The 14,126-nt window shown below is 33.6% G+C and overlaps 1 protein-coding gene across 1 annotated transcript in view; it reads right to left on the reverse strand.

Annotated features, from left to right (window-relative positions):
• SOS2 (SOS Ras/Rho guanine nucleotide exchange factor 2) overlaps positions 1 to 14,126 on the reverse strand; it is a 104,589-nt gene that overhangs the window by 22,394 nt on the left and 68,069 nt on the right. Inside the window, 5 exon segments of the mRNA XM_037834970.1 lie at positions 1,049 to 1,152; positions 5,154 to 5,276; positions 6,483 to 6,564; positions 6,970 to 7,625; positions 8,113 to 8,240. Coding sequence (XP_037690898.1) covers positions 1,049 to 1,152; positions 5,154 to 5,276; positions 6,483 to 6,564; positions 6,970 to 7,625; positions 8,113 to 8,240 — 1,093 coding nt within the window.

A 14,126-nucleotide genomic window follows, 5' to 3' on the forward strand; every position in this document is an offset into this window, starting at 1 on the left:
TAATCTGGGTGCTAAGAGTGCTCATTGCAATGGATTGATCTTTAATTATAGAACCAAACTAGGAAATACCATTTTTTATCTATTTAAGAAAAAATATAACCTGATTCTAATATTTCCAATTCAAATTTAGGATTACAGGAGTTTTACTTAGCTTCTCTGAATTTATATCTGAGTCTTGTTTTTCTTATGCTGAGATTCTTAGTTCTATAAACATTAACATAACTATTTACTTGCTTTATTCTAATATATATTTATGTTTCTAGAAGCTTCTCAGAATACATATTATCTAGTGTTCTTTTTAAGAATATAATTAGAAAATTAATTTAATATCATGAACAATTTTAAGGTACACAAGATAAAAATGTATCTTAAACTATCAAAGTTGAAGCAAATGAACCACATTTTCTGTATTAAAATTCTCCTTAAAGAATGAGTAGGAGATGAAATAAGCTCGGGTTAGTTGTTATTCTTAATTAATGCCCCATGCTGTCATAAAAACATAAATATTCTTGATTCAAAAATAAATGGTTGATGACACATACATTTGTGTTAAATGTTCATGGCTTACAGCTGCATTTCATGGCCTATGTTCTGAAACTTCAAGTAGGGAACCATGGAAAATTCCTAACTCATTTCTTTTGGGTGTCAAAAATATACCAAAACTTTCCAGGAGAAAAAAATTACAAACAAGTTGTAAACCACCCAAAACTAAAGAATAAGATTAAGGAGAATAAGAAAGCAGGTAAAATCTCACATATTTTACTTAGTTGAATGAATAGCAACCTTTTTAACTTTTAAAGGCTTAAATCTATTAAAGAGGACTTTTAACTTCTTTTAAAAAGATTCTCCTAAAAAATTTGAAAAGGCAAGGTTCTAAAAACTTCAGATGATTCTAAACATGTGAGCTCCTTAGGGTCTAAAAAAATCAAGTGCTACTGAAATTTAAAAAAAAATGAAATACTGTGTAGCTTTGTAAAAAAAAGTCATACAAATTTTAAAATAAACTCAAATGTGACATAAGATTCAGTCAAACCTTTAAATAATATACCTCTTACACTTGAAATGAAGGATTCTAGTCTTTCAAGCAACTCCAAATCTCTTTCAAAGTCATAAAAATGGTGCTCAACCCAGTGCCGAAACACATTTAAGACCCTGATAAAATGGAAAGAAACACATTTCAGTGAAATCTAAGCATTTAATTAAACTTCTTTCATTTCACTATGCCATGGTGACAGCTTTATATACAAGGGCCAATATAACACTCAGAGAATCATTAATTTGTATTTAATTAATATCTTAAGTGCTCAAATAAAATGAAGACAGTAGGTCTCCAGACTGTTCATTATTTTAAAATTATACTTCAAAAATATTTATAAGAATAAAAAATTGTGGCTTCTGTGCTTAATTACCCATTTATTTTCAAAAAAGTGCCCTTTCTTTAAGCATATGTAAAAATTCATACTCTCCATACAGTACAAAAGCTGTTTTTAAGACTTTAAATTTTAAAAGGATAGTTTTAAGATACAAATTTTTATATATTTTTCATATAAATGTAAAACCAGCTAAGATTTACTGTATTTGATTCTAAATTCAATTGCTATCATCAAGTTTCTATGTAATCTACATATGTGCCCACACACTCATTTTATTTCAAAATATAAACATTTTCTTTTAGACAGAAGAGCTATTTTATTTTGTAGTACATAAAAATGATTACAATTACTTATAACCTTACAAATAGAAATATTTAATTAACCTATAGAAATATAATAATCCACCCTCCACCACAGAGACATATATAGGTAGTGTAAACTGGTTACATTAACATTTTTCCTTTCATCTTCTTCAACACTTTATAATTTATAGGTTAAATTCCCTACTACCCCCATCCCCAACTGACAGACAGTGAATTTTCTTCCAGGTTAAGAAAATACTTTTAATTTCCAATCTCTTTCATGTATCTGCAATGAAACAATCTTTAAGTCATTGTGTTCCAGGTTAGCTCAGTGGCTTAGAGAATATTCCAAGAGATCAAAAAATCGTTAGCTTTCAGTTTGTGCTTAGATCAATGTAAATAGCTCTGCTTCCATTTCTCTACTTCTTAGATTCCACAGCAAACAGGGTAATTTAAAAATTACTATGATGTAAAAGAAAAAAAATCTGATGAATTAGAATCATTGAAATTAACAACTTCTCTTCAAAAGACATCATTAAGAAAATTAATAGGCAAGCCACAGAATAGGAGAAAATATTTGCAAATGATATATCTGACAAAGGGCTGGCATCCAGGATATAGAAAGCACTCCTACAACTCAATAAAAAGGTAAGCTGCCAAATTAAAAATAGGCAGAAGATTTGAACAGATTTTTCCCAAAATCAGTATGGGTAATGATGAATGGCCAATCATTTTCAATAAAAAATTCTCAACATCATTAGTCCCCAGGAAAATACATACTAATACCAAAACAAGATACCACTATACATCCACCAGTCTGGCTAAGGTATAATAAATGTTGGTGAGGATACAGGGCTAATGGAACTCTCATATATTGTTGGTGGGAATGTAATATAGTACAAATCACTTTGGAAAAAGGTTTGGCAGTTTCTTTTAAAACTAAATATACACCTAGCCTGTGACCCAGTCATTCCACTCTGAGTTATTTACCCCACAAAAATGAAAACATATATTCACAAAAAGACTTGTAAAAGAATGTTCATAGCAGCTTTACTTATAATAAAGCTGAAACAGCCCAGATATCCTTTAAGGAAGAAATGGATAAAATACGGTATATTCATAAAATAGAATATTATTCAGCAATAAAATGTAACAAACTATTGATACATACAACAAATGGATGAATATCAAAAGCATGCTGAGTGAAAGAAGTCAAACATAAAAGAGTATATAATATAAAATTTCATTCATATGAAATTCTAAAACAAGTAAATCTAATGGATGGTGGAAAAAACAGTAGGAGCATAAATTCATTAGAAGGGGCAGAAGGAACTTTATGGGGTGATGGGAACATTCTATATGTTGAAAGAAGTTTGGGTTATAGAGATACATGCATTTGTTAAAATTCAGCCACAGCACACTTAAGATGTGTGTATTTCATCGCATGCAAATTTTACAGTAAAAGAAAAAAACAAAGTAAATACTGAACTGTTAATGATATACAAGCTGAAGTAAAGTACAAGTGTACTTGGAAATGCATCAAAAAATGAAAGGATTAATAGATCAAGAGAAGAATGATAAATGAACAGATAACTGACAAATTAAGTATAGTAAAATGTTTACAGTAGAGTCTAGATGGTGGGTTAATGGGTGGTTCACTAAAAATTCTTTTCAACTTTACTGTATGTTAAAAATTCATAATAAAATACTGGAAAAATTACCATCATGTATCCTTGCTAAAAATCCTTCAATGCTTACAAGACAGATTTAACAATCTGTCTTGGATTTCAATGCCACCATCAATTTGATCCCATTCCACATAGTTAATGCCATCTACTGCTACCTGAAACATAATGTCTTCATTCCTGTGGTCAATTTCCTTACCTATTCCCTCTGCATACCAATCTTATTTCTGCCTTCTTGCCTTTGTTCATACTATTTTCCATGACCTTGAAAACCTACATTCGTCTTTCTGCCTATCTAAATCCTACGCATCCCAAAGGGACAATCTCAGATTTTACCTCTGCCATGATGTCTTCCTAATTACTCCAACCTAATCTCAGTTATTTCTGAAATTTTATAGAGCTATATTTTTCTAAGCCACTAATTTTGACACTTAAATACTTAAAGTAGAATAATCCATAATTGTTTCATGGATCCTTTTTCCCCAATAAAATCATAATATCATGGTGTCAAATATGATATTCTTTAATTTTGTACTCAACCACAGTTAGAAGTACTGAGAACACAGAAAATGCTTAGAAATAAATACTAAAGGAGCTTACATGACTGAGAGTCTGAGATTATACTTTTGCCCTTGTAATGCAACCTCCTAAATGTATGCCTCATGTCAAAAGGGGCTATATTTGAGTGTGGATCACAGCTACCAGAGAAAAGTTATTCACTTATTCTTTATTGCTGATAGGTAAATAATCTCATCTTCTTGTACAAAGAATCACAAGTTAAAAGTTGTGGTTGAGAGAAAGCAGCTGGAAGCATTATCATTCTTCTAAAATTGCATTCATTTGTGGCAATTATCCTTAAAAAATAAGTAGCTATATTCAGCTTCAAAATAGTAATTATTGGTCAATAGTAATCAAGGAGGTCATCTTAACATTTAGAAACAAAAAACAATGTTTAGATAATATACAACTAGTAAGATAATTCAGTTTTCTTGTGGAGAGAAAGGGACAGATGATACTCTGGCTCTCACTTGAACTATAAAGAAGTTTAATCAAAGGCGCTTCCAATTTTCAATGCTCACTGGTAAAAACCAAAACAAAAACCCACACTGTTCTGGAAGGAAGTTAGCCAGACGTGGGTTTCAGTTCTTGTCCTAGCACTCACTTTATATGACCTAGGTCAAGTTTTTAACCTTGCTAAATTTCACTTTCCTCAACTATAAAGTGGGGATGGGAACCGTTTTATGAGGATGAGTTTAAAAAGATAAAGCACTTAGTGTTATGCCTGGCACACAGTATGCACCTAAAAAGTGGGAGCTGAAATGATCAAATATATTTTCAGAAATTATTGAAATTATTTCTTAGATAAAATAACAAATGTCTAAATATTTTGGGATAGAAAGGTGGGAAAAGAGCTAGGACTTCTGTAAAAATTCTAAATTGTAAAAAAGTCCAGGATTACTTGAAGACCACAATTAGATAGAAAAAAAAGGAAAGGAAAAGGTCAGCAGGAGGCAAACGCATATGAAGTCTTACAATTTTTATTTACAATGACAAATAGGTATCCTGGTCTTTAAGGATAACATATTTGCAAGCCAGAGATATCTGAAACAAATAACCGTATATTTTAATACCCAAATTTCTTTGGGGTATTTAAATGTAGCTTCACATAGAAAGAGCTAAAATTAACTGCTATGAAGTTAACAATAATACCTATATTTGAATTAAGGGGTAAGAACTTTTGTGCTAATTATAAATAGAAAACTGAATGGCACATAGAAACATTCAGGCCAAACCTAAGTTGTACTGGTTGGACATATTCCTTGCGAAACCTTTTAAGGTCTGCACTGATTGGCTGCTCGCCTTTCTCTATTGCCAATTTATCTGCTTCTGTAGGTTCTGGCTCCGGAATTTCAAACCTAAGAATAAAAATCAAAATGATAGAAATTTTTTGTTGTTCATACATAAGTGAAAAGGATTTCAAATACAGCAATCTTCTTTCCTACCACTTACATGAACAGTGCAATTACTATTAAGCTTTCCTTAAAGTATTACATTACAAAAAAATTGTCCTTTGCCTTTCTAGTACCAAAATTTGATACTCTTAATTTTATCAGAAAAAGTTTTATGGCTAACACTAATCAATATAGAAAAGGGTCAATGGAAAAGATCTAAGAAAAGAATCCGTGAGGAGTACGACCTCTTTAAAGAACATGACAGAAACTTATCTAATAATCTCCCCTTAATATTTATATTATTAAAATGAAAGTAGACAAATAAATTTCCTTATGAGTATAAACTCAAAGAGAAGGTCCAAACTGAATTTTTAACAATATTTAAAGAAAAAATGTAAGTGAGCAAAGTAAAAATCCAAGTTAAACACACACACACACACACACACACTTGCCAAACCATAGGGAATGGCTAAAATATGGACATGGGATTTTGAGGTATGGAAACACAATTATAATCATAGCACATTACATTGACTTGATCTGGTAAATTTAGTTTCACAGAACCACATAGGGACAAAAGTTGTAATACAATTCTGGTAGTAAGTTTTTAACATGTGAAACAAAAATCAGTTCTGGAGTCCAGATACTGCATTTTAACCCATAAAACATTTCAAAATGTGACTAAAACGCTAAGTAAAAAAGAAAAATTCAATCCAAAACTTCATTTTAAAAAATTAATCATAATAAAGGAATTGTCCTTATATTTGGGCAATATATAAGGAAATATTTGCAGATGAAATGAAATATGTTGTCTGGGATTTATGTCAAATAATTCTGGGGGAGGGTATTGAAGTGGGTGGGGGGAAAAGACTGTCTTTAAGTAGATAATTATTGAGGATGAAAAACAGAAAAATCTCTTTTAAGGAAATATCATTTTTTATTTTGGGTCTGATTACCACCTGAAATATTGCTAAGATCTGAAAATACCTTAGACAGGGATTTCAGTGAGTACTCTATTTGAATATATCAGGAAAACTGCTAATTTAATGCCAAATAAAATAAGTTGAAGTACTATTAGAATACCAGTAGGTGCTAGGCACTTCGCAAGATACAAAACAGTCAACTTTTTACAAAATGTTAACATAAATGAAATACATTTGTTTCCCTTACCGTTCAATCAGTAAGCTTAGCAATTCCTGTGGTTTACAAAATGAACGATACGTTGTAAGAAAGGTACGAACAAAATTGGGATCTAAAAAGGTAGAGCATAAAACAGGTTGCATGTTTAATGCATTCAGTCTAATTAATGCAAAGTACCATATTTTGGATGTCTTCCTTTTTCTCTTTACTCTGGCTCTTCCCACTGTGGCTCTTTCTGCCAAATGAGGTTTTTCTTGATAAACGAATATTTTTTTGAAAATCAAAATTAACAAATAAATAATTTTTATGAATACTAATTTAATAATTAATGAAGTTGACAATTTCATACTTTTGAGACATTTAATTAGTATTTATTCCTTTTGATTTCAGAGTATTCTTTTTATATTTTGGAGACAATCTATTTTTTTCTCCCCCAGGCTTCAAATATTTTTGAATATCCTCAAAAATTTTTTACACCCTAGGCCCTAGGTAAATGCCTGTAATGATTTTCACATACCTGCATACATATGATATGTTAACCTTTCAATTAATTTCACCACAGTTCCTCCTTTAATAATAGGGATTCCACTTCTACTTTGCAAGTTGTCTTCAAAAACAATGTTTTCCTCAGAGTCTTTTACCACAAAATGATACACTTCTGGACTTGGTAATCTTAGTGGTTGCTCATTTTCTTCTTTCAATAATACTGAATCTAGCATTCGATCTAGAGTACTACGATACTGAAGAGAAATAAGTGCTGCCATCCAATTATTTTTCTCTTCAGCAGATTTAGCAGCAAATATTATGCTGTTTTCATCTTTGGACATTAATTCAAAAGCATATTTGCACTCACACGTATCTTCTTTATCACATATTTGTATTTTCCTCATGACAAATTTTTCCTTTAATCTGTATTCTGCACTACTGTAACCTGGAAGCCGGGACTGGCAATGATTAGGCTTACAGCTGATCATTAGGCCATCAAAGAGAAAAATATGACGTTCATGTTTAGCACCAATTCTTGTCAATGGACCTTCCATAATGAACTCATTACAACACTGTCCAATATCTTTGCCTTCCCATCCATCTATGTTTTTCTGAATTTCATTCATTTTTTTGATAGCCAGGTGCTTGCTTCTTAATTGACGGTTATAAAATGGGCAAACGGGATCCCTAAAAGACAAACCAAGATAAATTTAGCTTATTCAATGACTAATTGCCTTAAACATAAACTACCTGAAATCAAGTGACAAAAATATTAAATAATCAAATGTTAGAGTTTTACACACATTATTTACTTTCTTCTACTATCTCTGTCATTAAATGACTTTGGACCATTCCCTATTTATAGCTCAATTTCATTACTGTGAAAGAGATGTACTATATATTCGTATTTAATTTCTAGTGCCATAAGTACTGAAGTTACCAAGAATTCTAAATTTCTTACATAGATTATACAAAAAATTTAAATATTTTTAAAATTAAATATTCTTAACAATATGACAATGCTAACCTTAAAAGACTATAAGAAAAAATGTGAAATGACAGTCTAACATTCAAGAATGCAACTACCACCACAAATCACATTTCTTTAGAAAACCAGGCATCAGATACAAGAGAAATATGCAGAACATTCACATTTTCAACAATTTGGAATTACCCAGGTCGGCGTCTAGGTGAATACTGCTTGTAAATTCGGTCCATACTACCTTGGAGATTCATGAGAGCAGTAATAGCTTGGTTCAAACATTCTCTGTCTTCTTCCTCTTCACTACATGCTTTCAATTGCTAACAAAAAAACACAAAGAAAAATTAAATCTGCATTGATTCTTTCTCCAACTTTCTCGTAATTAGATGAAACAGCAACAAATAAAAATTCTAAATGAGTTTCAAACATACTTTATAAAAACAGCATAATTTTATGTAACTAAGTATATGTATACCTTCTGAACCCTCAAACCAAAACTCTTTCTACATATGAAAAAAAAGCGACTGTGAAAACCATTTTGAGTATTTTCCAGATATAGTTTAAAATATCTAAAACATGAAGCTTACAATTTACTTTTACTAGCTAGCAACTATGAATAGAGAATACTAAAAAAATAAATTCACACAAATTATTTCATATTCCCTAATGATTAAATTGTAGAGATCAAAAAGCTTGTATATCTTTGTTATATAACATTAACCTTTCAATATATCATAAACTTTTCTGCAAATAGCATCTCACATTCAAAGAAATCAACTGATATTTTTATAACATAAACTTTAACCACTGTAGTAAATATCAAGAGAATGAATATTACTATTCTATCTTAGTAATACTTAGAAATAAGATTTATAAATTGAATGATTAATCCCAATAACCCTGGCTTTTGTTTAACCAAAAATTTCTCTTGCATTTCACTCTCAATATGGAAGAAAATTTACCTTCTATAATAAATAATTCAGATTGGATAGCAGTCTAATGTTTCAGTTTTTTTGGCAGAAAAGTTCAAAGTGGAAGATTAAATCAATATTATGCAGAGATTATATATAATGGTATATTTATCCAAGAACAAATATGGGAAAATTATGATCACTTCTTTCATAAATTTTTTTAAAAATTAATCTATTTTATAATCTTAAACTAAATCACTAGAAATTTTATGATGAATTTGAATTTTCCTTATATTCCAAGAACATCTCAAAACATTCAGCAATGATTCCCCTTACTCAGCAAGGAATCAAATGCATAGCATTTGAGAACTAAGTTCATTACCTTTCATTTATGCATTCTAAAGAGTTATTCTCTATATGGAGCATAAAGTCATCTGAATTTTTTTTTCAGGACACGTGTAGAGGTTGTGATATCAAAAGATAAGTAATGTAAATAATTTAAGTGACTATCATTAAAAATAAGGCCTTAATCTCCAGAAGAAGAAAAAAAAAAAAAGCAAAGTTTGAAGGGAAAAGAGCCAAATACCACAAGAAGTTTTCAAAAGGATCTTTGCTTGGTTATTCTGACTTTTAAAGGTAAACAATACTAGCAAAATCATTTTATTTTCCTGCTTTAAAGATTTCTTACAAAAATATTCTTCTTAGTTTTACTTTGAAATATTTTCCTCAATAAATATGGATATTGAGGATATAAAATGGTTAGTTTTTTATTCTTGTTTTTGTTGTTCCAAATTTCCAAATTATCACTAATAATGAGATTCTACCAAAAGAGGAAATGCTTTTCAATTCAGAGGTAATGAATATAATAAATTTCTACTGGCCACCTGGTCTTATAGCTGGTCAAACTCTTCCACACAAATGACCATGTGATTTTTCATTAAATGATAATGACAACCTGTCAAACAGGAAAAAAAAAAAAAGATATTTAATGCATGGAATTTTCTGGTAATAGATATTGTGCCTGTTTGGAAGTATTATATCCCCCAAAATGCCATGTTCTTTAATGAACTCTTGTGGGGGCAGGTGTATTAATGTTGATTAGGTTGGAATCTTTGGCTTAGGTTGTTTCCATGGAGTTGTGATCCACCCAACTGTGGGTAATACTTTTGATTAGATTATTTCCATGGCGGTGTGGCCCTGCCCATTCAGCACGGGTCTTGATTAGTTTATTGCTGCCCTGTAAGAGCTCAGACAGAAGGAACTCAGTGCTGCTGCAGCCAAGAGAATTTTGGAGGTGGACACTGAAAGCAGACTTTTGGTGGTCGAGTTTGACAGGGAGAAACTAAGAGAACACTTCCAGATGCCTAGAGAGAAACATCCCGGGAGAAAGCCAATTTGAAACCAGAACCCAAGAGTAGATGCCAGCTACGTGCCTGTGCCTTCCCAGCTGACAACAGGTTTTCCAGACACCAGGGTCTTCTTCAGTGAAGGTACCCTATTGTTGATGCCTTTGTTTGGACACTTTTATGGCCTTGGGACTATAACTTTGTAACCAAATTAACCCCCTTTATAAAAGCCAATCTGTTTCTGGTATTTTGCATAACTAGCATTAGCAAACCAGAACCTGTATATAAAACAATGGCTCTGTTTGGCATAATCTTAATCCAGTAATTTGCTCAATATTTCTTTAATTTTCAGCAGTGCGATTTAATAACTATAAGATTAATGACTATTACCCTTCCAATATCCAAGCTAATTCTCTACAGACAATTGAAATAATATATTCACAATTTTTAAAACTGACAGAAATTACCCTATTGAACTATTGTAATAACTCAGGCTCTTTCATGCCCCCCTGCCTGTCTACATATTGGCCTCTGGCCCTCCTATCTGCTAGATGAATTTAGCCTCTGTGGCACAGCTACAATGTCTCCTCTATGTGCAGCTCTTCCCTTTGTTCCCTCTTAAATGTTTTCTTTTGAAATAATTTCAAATTTATTGAAATCTTGCAAAAATAATACAAATAACTCCTATATACCAATTCACCAATTTTTAACCTTTTATCATATATGCTTCATCATTCTGTGTATACGTCCATGCATATATTTTTCCCCCTGAACTATATGAGAGTAGTTTGTTATACTATCTGTTCAGCTGTTTGCTGAGGAAGGAGAACCGTCAGTAAATAGTTTTGAGATTGTTCTTGGAGGTAAATAGCTTTGAAATTGTTCTTGGAGGTGAATAGTTTTGAGATTGTTCTTGGAATATAAGGAAAATTCAGTTATCACAAATTTACTCCCAAACAGTATCATGCCCCTTTACTCCTTAATATTTCAATGGTATATCTTAAGAACAAGGATATTCTTTTACTGAATCATGGTACAGTAATCAAATTCAGGAAATTTAACATTGATACAATTCTATCAATCGTTCTACAATTCTAATCATTTTTGTCATTGTCCCAACAATATCCTTTAAGGTAATTTACCCCCAATATAGGATCCAGTCAGTGTTGCATTTAGCTGTCATGTTTCTATTGTCTTTTATTTGGAGCAATTCCTCAGTCTTTGTCTTTCATGACTCCCCCAACTAACTTAGTAAACACACACACACACACACACAGAATAGTAGGAAAAACCCCTATGTATCCAATATGCATAAAATGTTTTTTTGTACCTCCCTAGGCAGAGTTAGTTACTCCTGCCTCAGTGGTCCCATAGTACTACTTCTTTTAGGCACTTATTATATTGTAATTATTTGCTTCATGTCCTCCTTATCATTAAACAGTGAACTCCTTAAGGCCAGGGATTATATTTTACTTATATTTAGCATAATACTTGCACATGGTAGGCACCCAATAAACAACTGTCAAAAGTAATTAAAATAGAGTGACTATTGTATAAATACTTATAATTTTAATTGTTTAGAAACAAGAATGAACACTTATTAAGCTCTCTGTGCATGTTCTTCTTATGCCTTTTAGCTTATTTAATCTTTATTACAACTCTATAAAGCAGGTACTGTTATTATATGCATGCTATAGACAAAGAAACTGATGCAAAGAGAGGTTAAGTAATGTGTCTAAGGTGAGTGGCAGAGTCTGTATCCAACCGGGAGCTCTGATTCCATGCTTTTCACCACATTATAGCACTGCCTCTTTATAATGATAACAAACACAACTATGTAAACACTGCTAATGCCTAAATCTGATGACCACAGGTTGAAGGGATCCCTTCAATGTTAAAGGCTAACTAGACAATTTCCCTGTTTAGGAATAAACTTAAGTGAATGGGAGAAACTAAGATGGCGGCTAGGTGAGACAGGGCGAAAAAACACCTCTGTGAAAAACACTAGATAAAAACCAGAAAGTGACTCAGAATACTGGTTACAGCGATGCACCAGCTGGACGGGATCTCCTAGTTCCAGAGGGGCCGTATACTTGGTGAAACCAGGAGTCTGCATTCTGAAACGAGTGAGTAAGCTGGCTGGAAGACCCGCAGCCACCCGGCGGTCTGGGGAAGACAGGGTTCAGTGTCTGGAGACCAACTGGCTCTTTAAAAAAAAAAAAAAAAAAAAAGGGAAAAACCCAGGAGTGGCTGCAGTTGCAATAGTGGGAACCATGCAGTAAAACACAGCAAGAGGGGGCTGGGCCGGCCTCTCAGTGTCTGGCCGGGAAGATAGCCCACTGCAGATACCCCTGGGGCTGGGGGAATGGAGGGGGGAGCTGGAAGCAGAAAGAAACCCCATGGCTAGCAGCTGACTCCCCGGAGGGCTGGATAAACTCCTGCCCGGGGCCATGCCCACAGCCCAGAGCCCCACCAGTTGTCCTGGAGTGGAAAGGAGGAACTGTGCGAGGAGGAGGGGGTTGAGACGCCCTGGTGGGCCATTTTTGCTTCAGGCTGAGAGCGTGCTGCTGCACGGCCTGGCGGCCCAGGGCTTCCCTTGAGGGACAGCGTGCACTGGTGACGTAGCATGGCAATCCCTAGGCTGAGCTCCTGGAGGATAGTGGCTGGGAGAGGGGACCCGCCTGGAGAACCCAGAGACGCTACGCCAAGTCCGGTGCTTTGTGAGACAGCGAGAGAGAGGGGCTGGGGCTGAAAGGAAATGAAGGCTTAGACTCTTGCAGCAGCCTTGAATCTCCAGGAACCTGGGGGATTTGAATATTAAAACTGCCCTTCCTCCCTGGCCACCCATACACGCGCCCCACATTCAGGGCGGACGGCTCCAGCAACACACCCAAACTGAGTTCTCCAACTGAACCCCACAAGAATCATTCCCCTATACACCGTGGGAACAAGGTTGAGAACTGAGTTGAGGGGTATAGGTGACTCACAGATGCCATCTGCTGGTTAGTTAGAGAAAGTGTACGTCACCAAACTGTGTTTCTGAAAAATTAGATCGACATCCTTTTTTTTTTTTAACAACTTGAAAGAGCCCTATCAAGCAAAACAAATGCCAAGAGGCCAAAAACAACAGAAAATCTTAATGCATATGATAATACCAGACAATACGGAGAATCCAACTCCAAACACACAAATCAAGATATCAGAAGAAACACAGTACCTCGCACAATTAATCAAAGAACTACAATCGAGGAATGAAAACATGGCAAAGGATTTAAAGGACATCAAGAAGACCATGGCCCAGGATATAAGCGACATAAAGAAGACCCTAGAAGAGCATAAAGAAGACATTGCAAGAGTAAATAAAAAAATAGAAGATCTTATGGAAATAAAAGAAACTGCTGACCAAATTAAAAAGACTCTGGATATTCACAATACAAGACTAGAGGAAGCTGAACAACAACTCAGTGTCCTAGAAGTCCACAGAACAGAAAATGAAAGAACAAAAGAAAGAATGGAGAAAAAAATTGAAAAAATCGAAATGGATCTCAGGGATACGATAAATAAAATAAAACGTCCAAACTTAAGACTCACCGGTGTCCCAGAAGGGGAAGAGAAGGGTAACGGTCTAGAAAGAGTATTCAAAGAAATTGTTGGGGAAAACTTCCCAAACCTTGTACACAATATAAATACACAAAGCATAAATGCCCAGCGAACTCCAAATAGAATAAATTCAAATAAACCCATTCCGAGACATATTCTGATCAGACTCTCAAATACTGAAGAGAAGGAGCAAGTTCTGAAAGCAGCAAGAAAAAAGCAATTCACCACATACAAAGGAAACAACATGAGACTAAGTTGTGACTACTCAGCAGCCACCATGGAGGCAAGAAGGCAGTGGCATGACATATTTAAAATTCTGAGAGAGAAAAATTTCCAACCAAGAATATTT

Source organism: Choloepus didactylus, chromosome 4 (assembly GCF_015220235.1).
Source record: "Choloepus didactylus isolate mChoDid1 chromosome 4, mChoDid1.pri, whole genome shotgun sequence".
In the NCBI taxonomy this organism is placed as follows: Eukaryota; Metazoa; Chordata; class Mammalia; order Pilosa; family Megalonychidae; genus Choloepus; species Choloepus didactylus.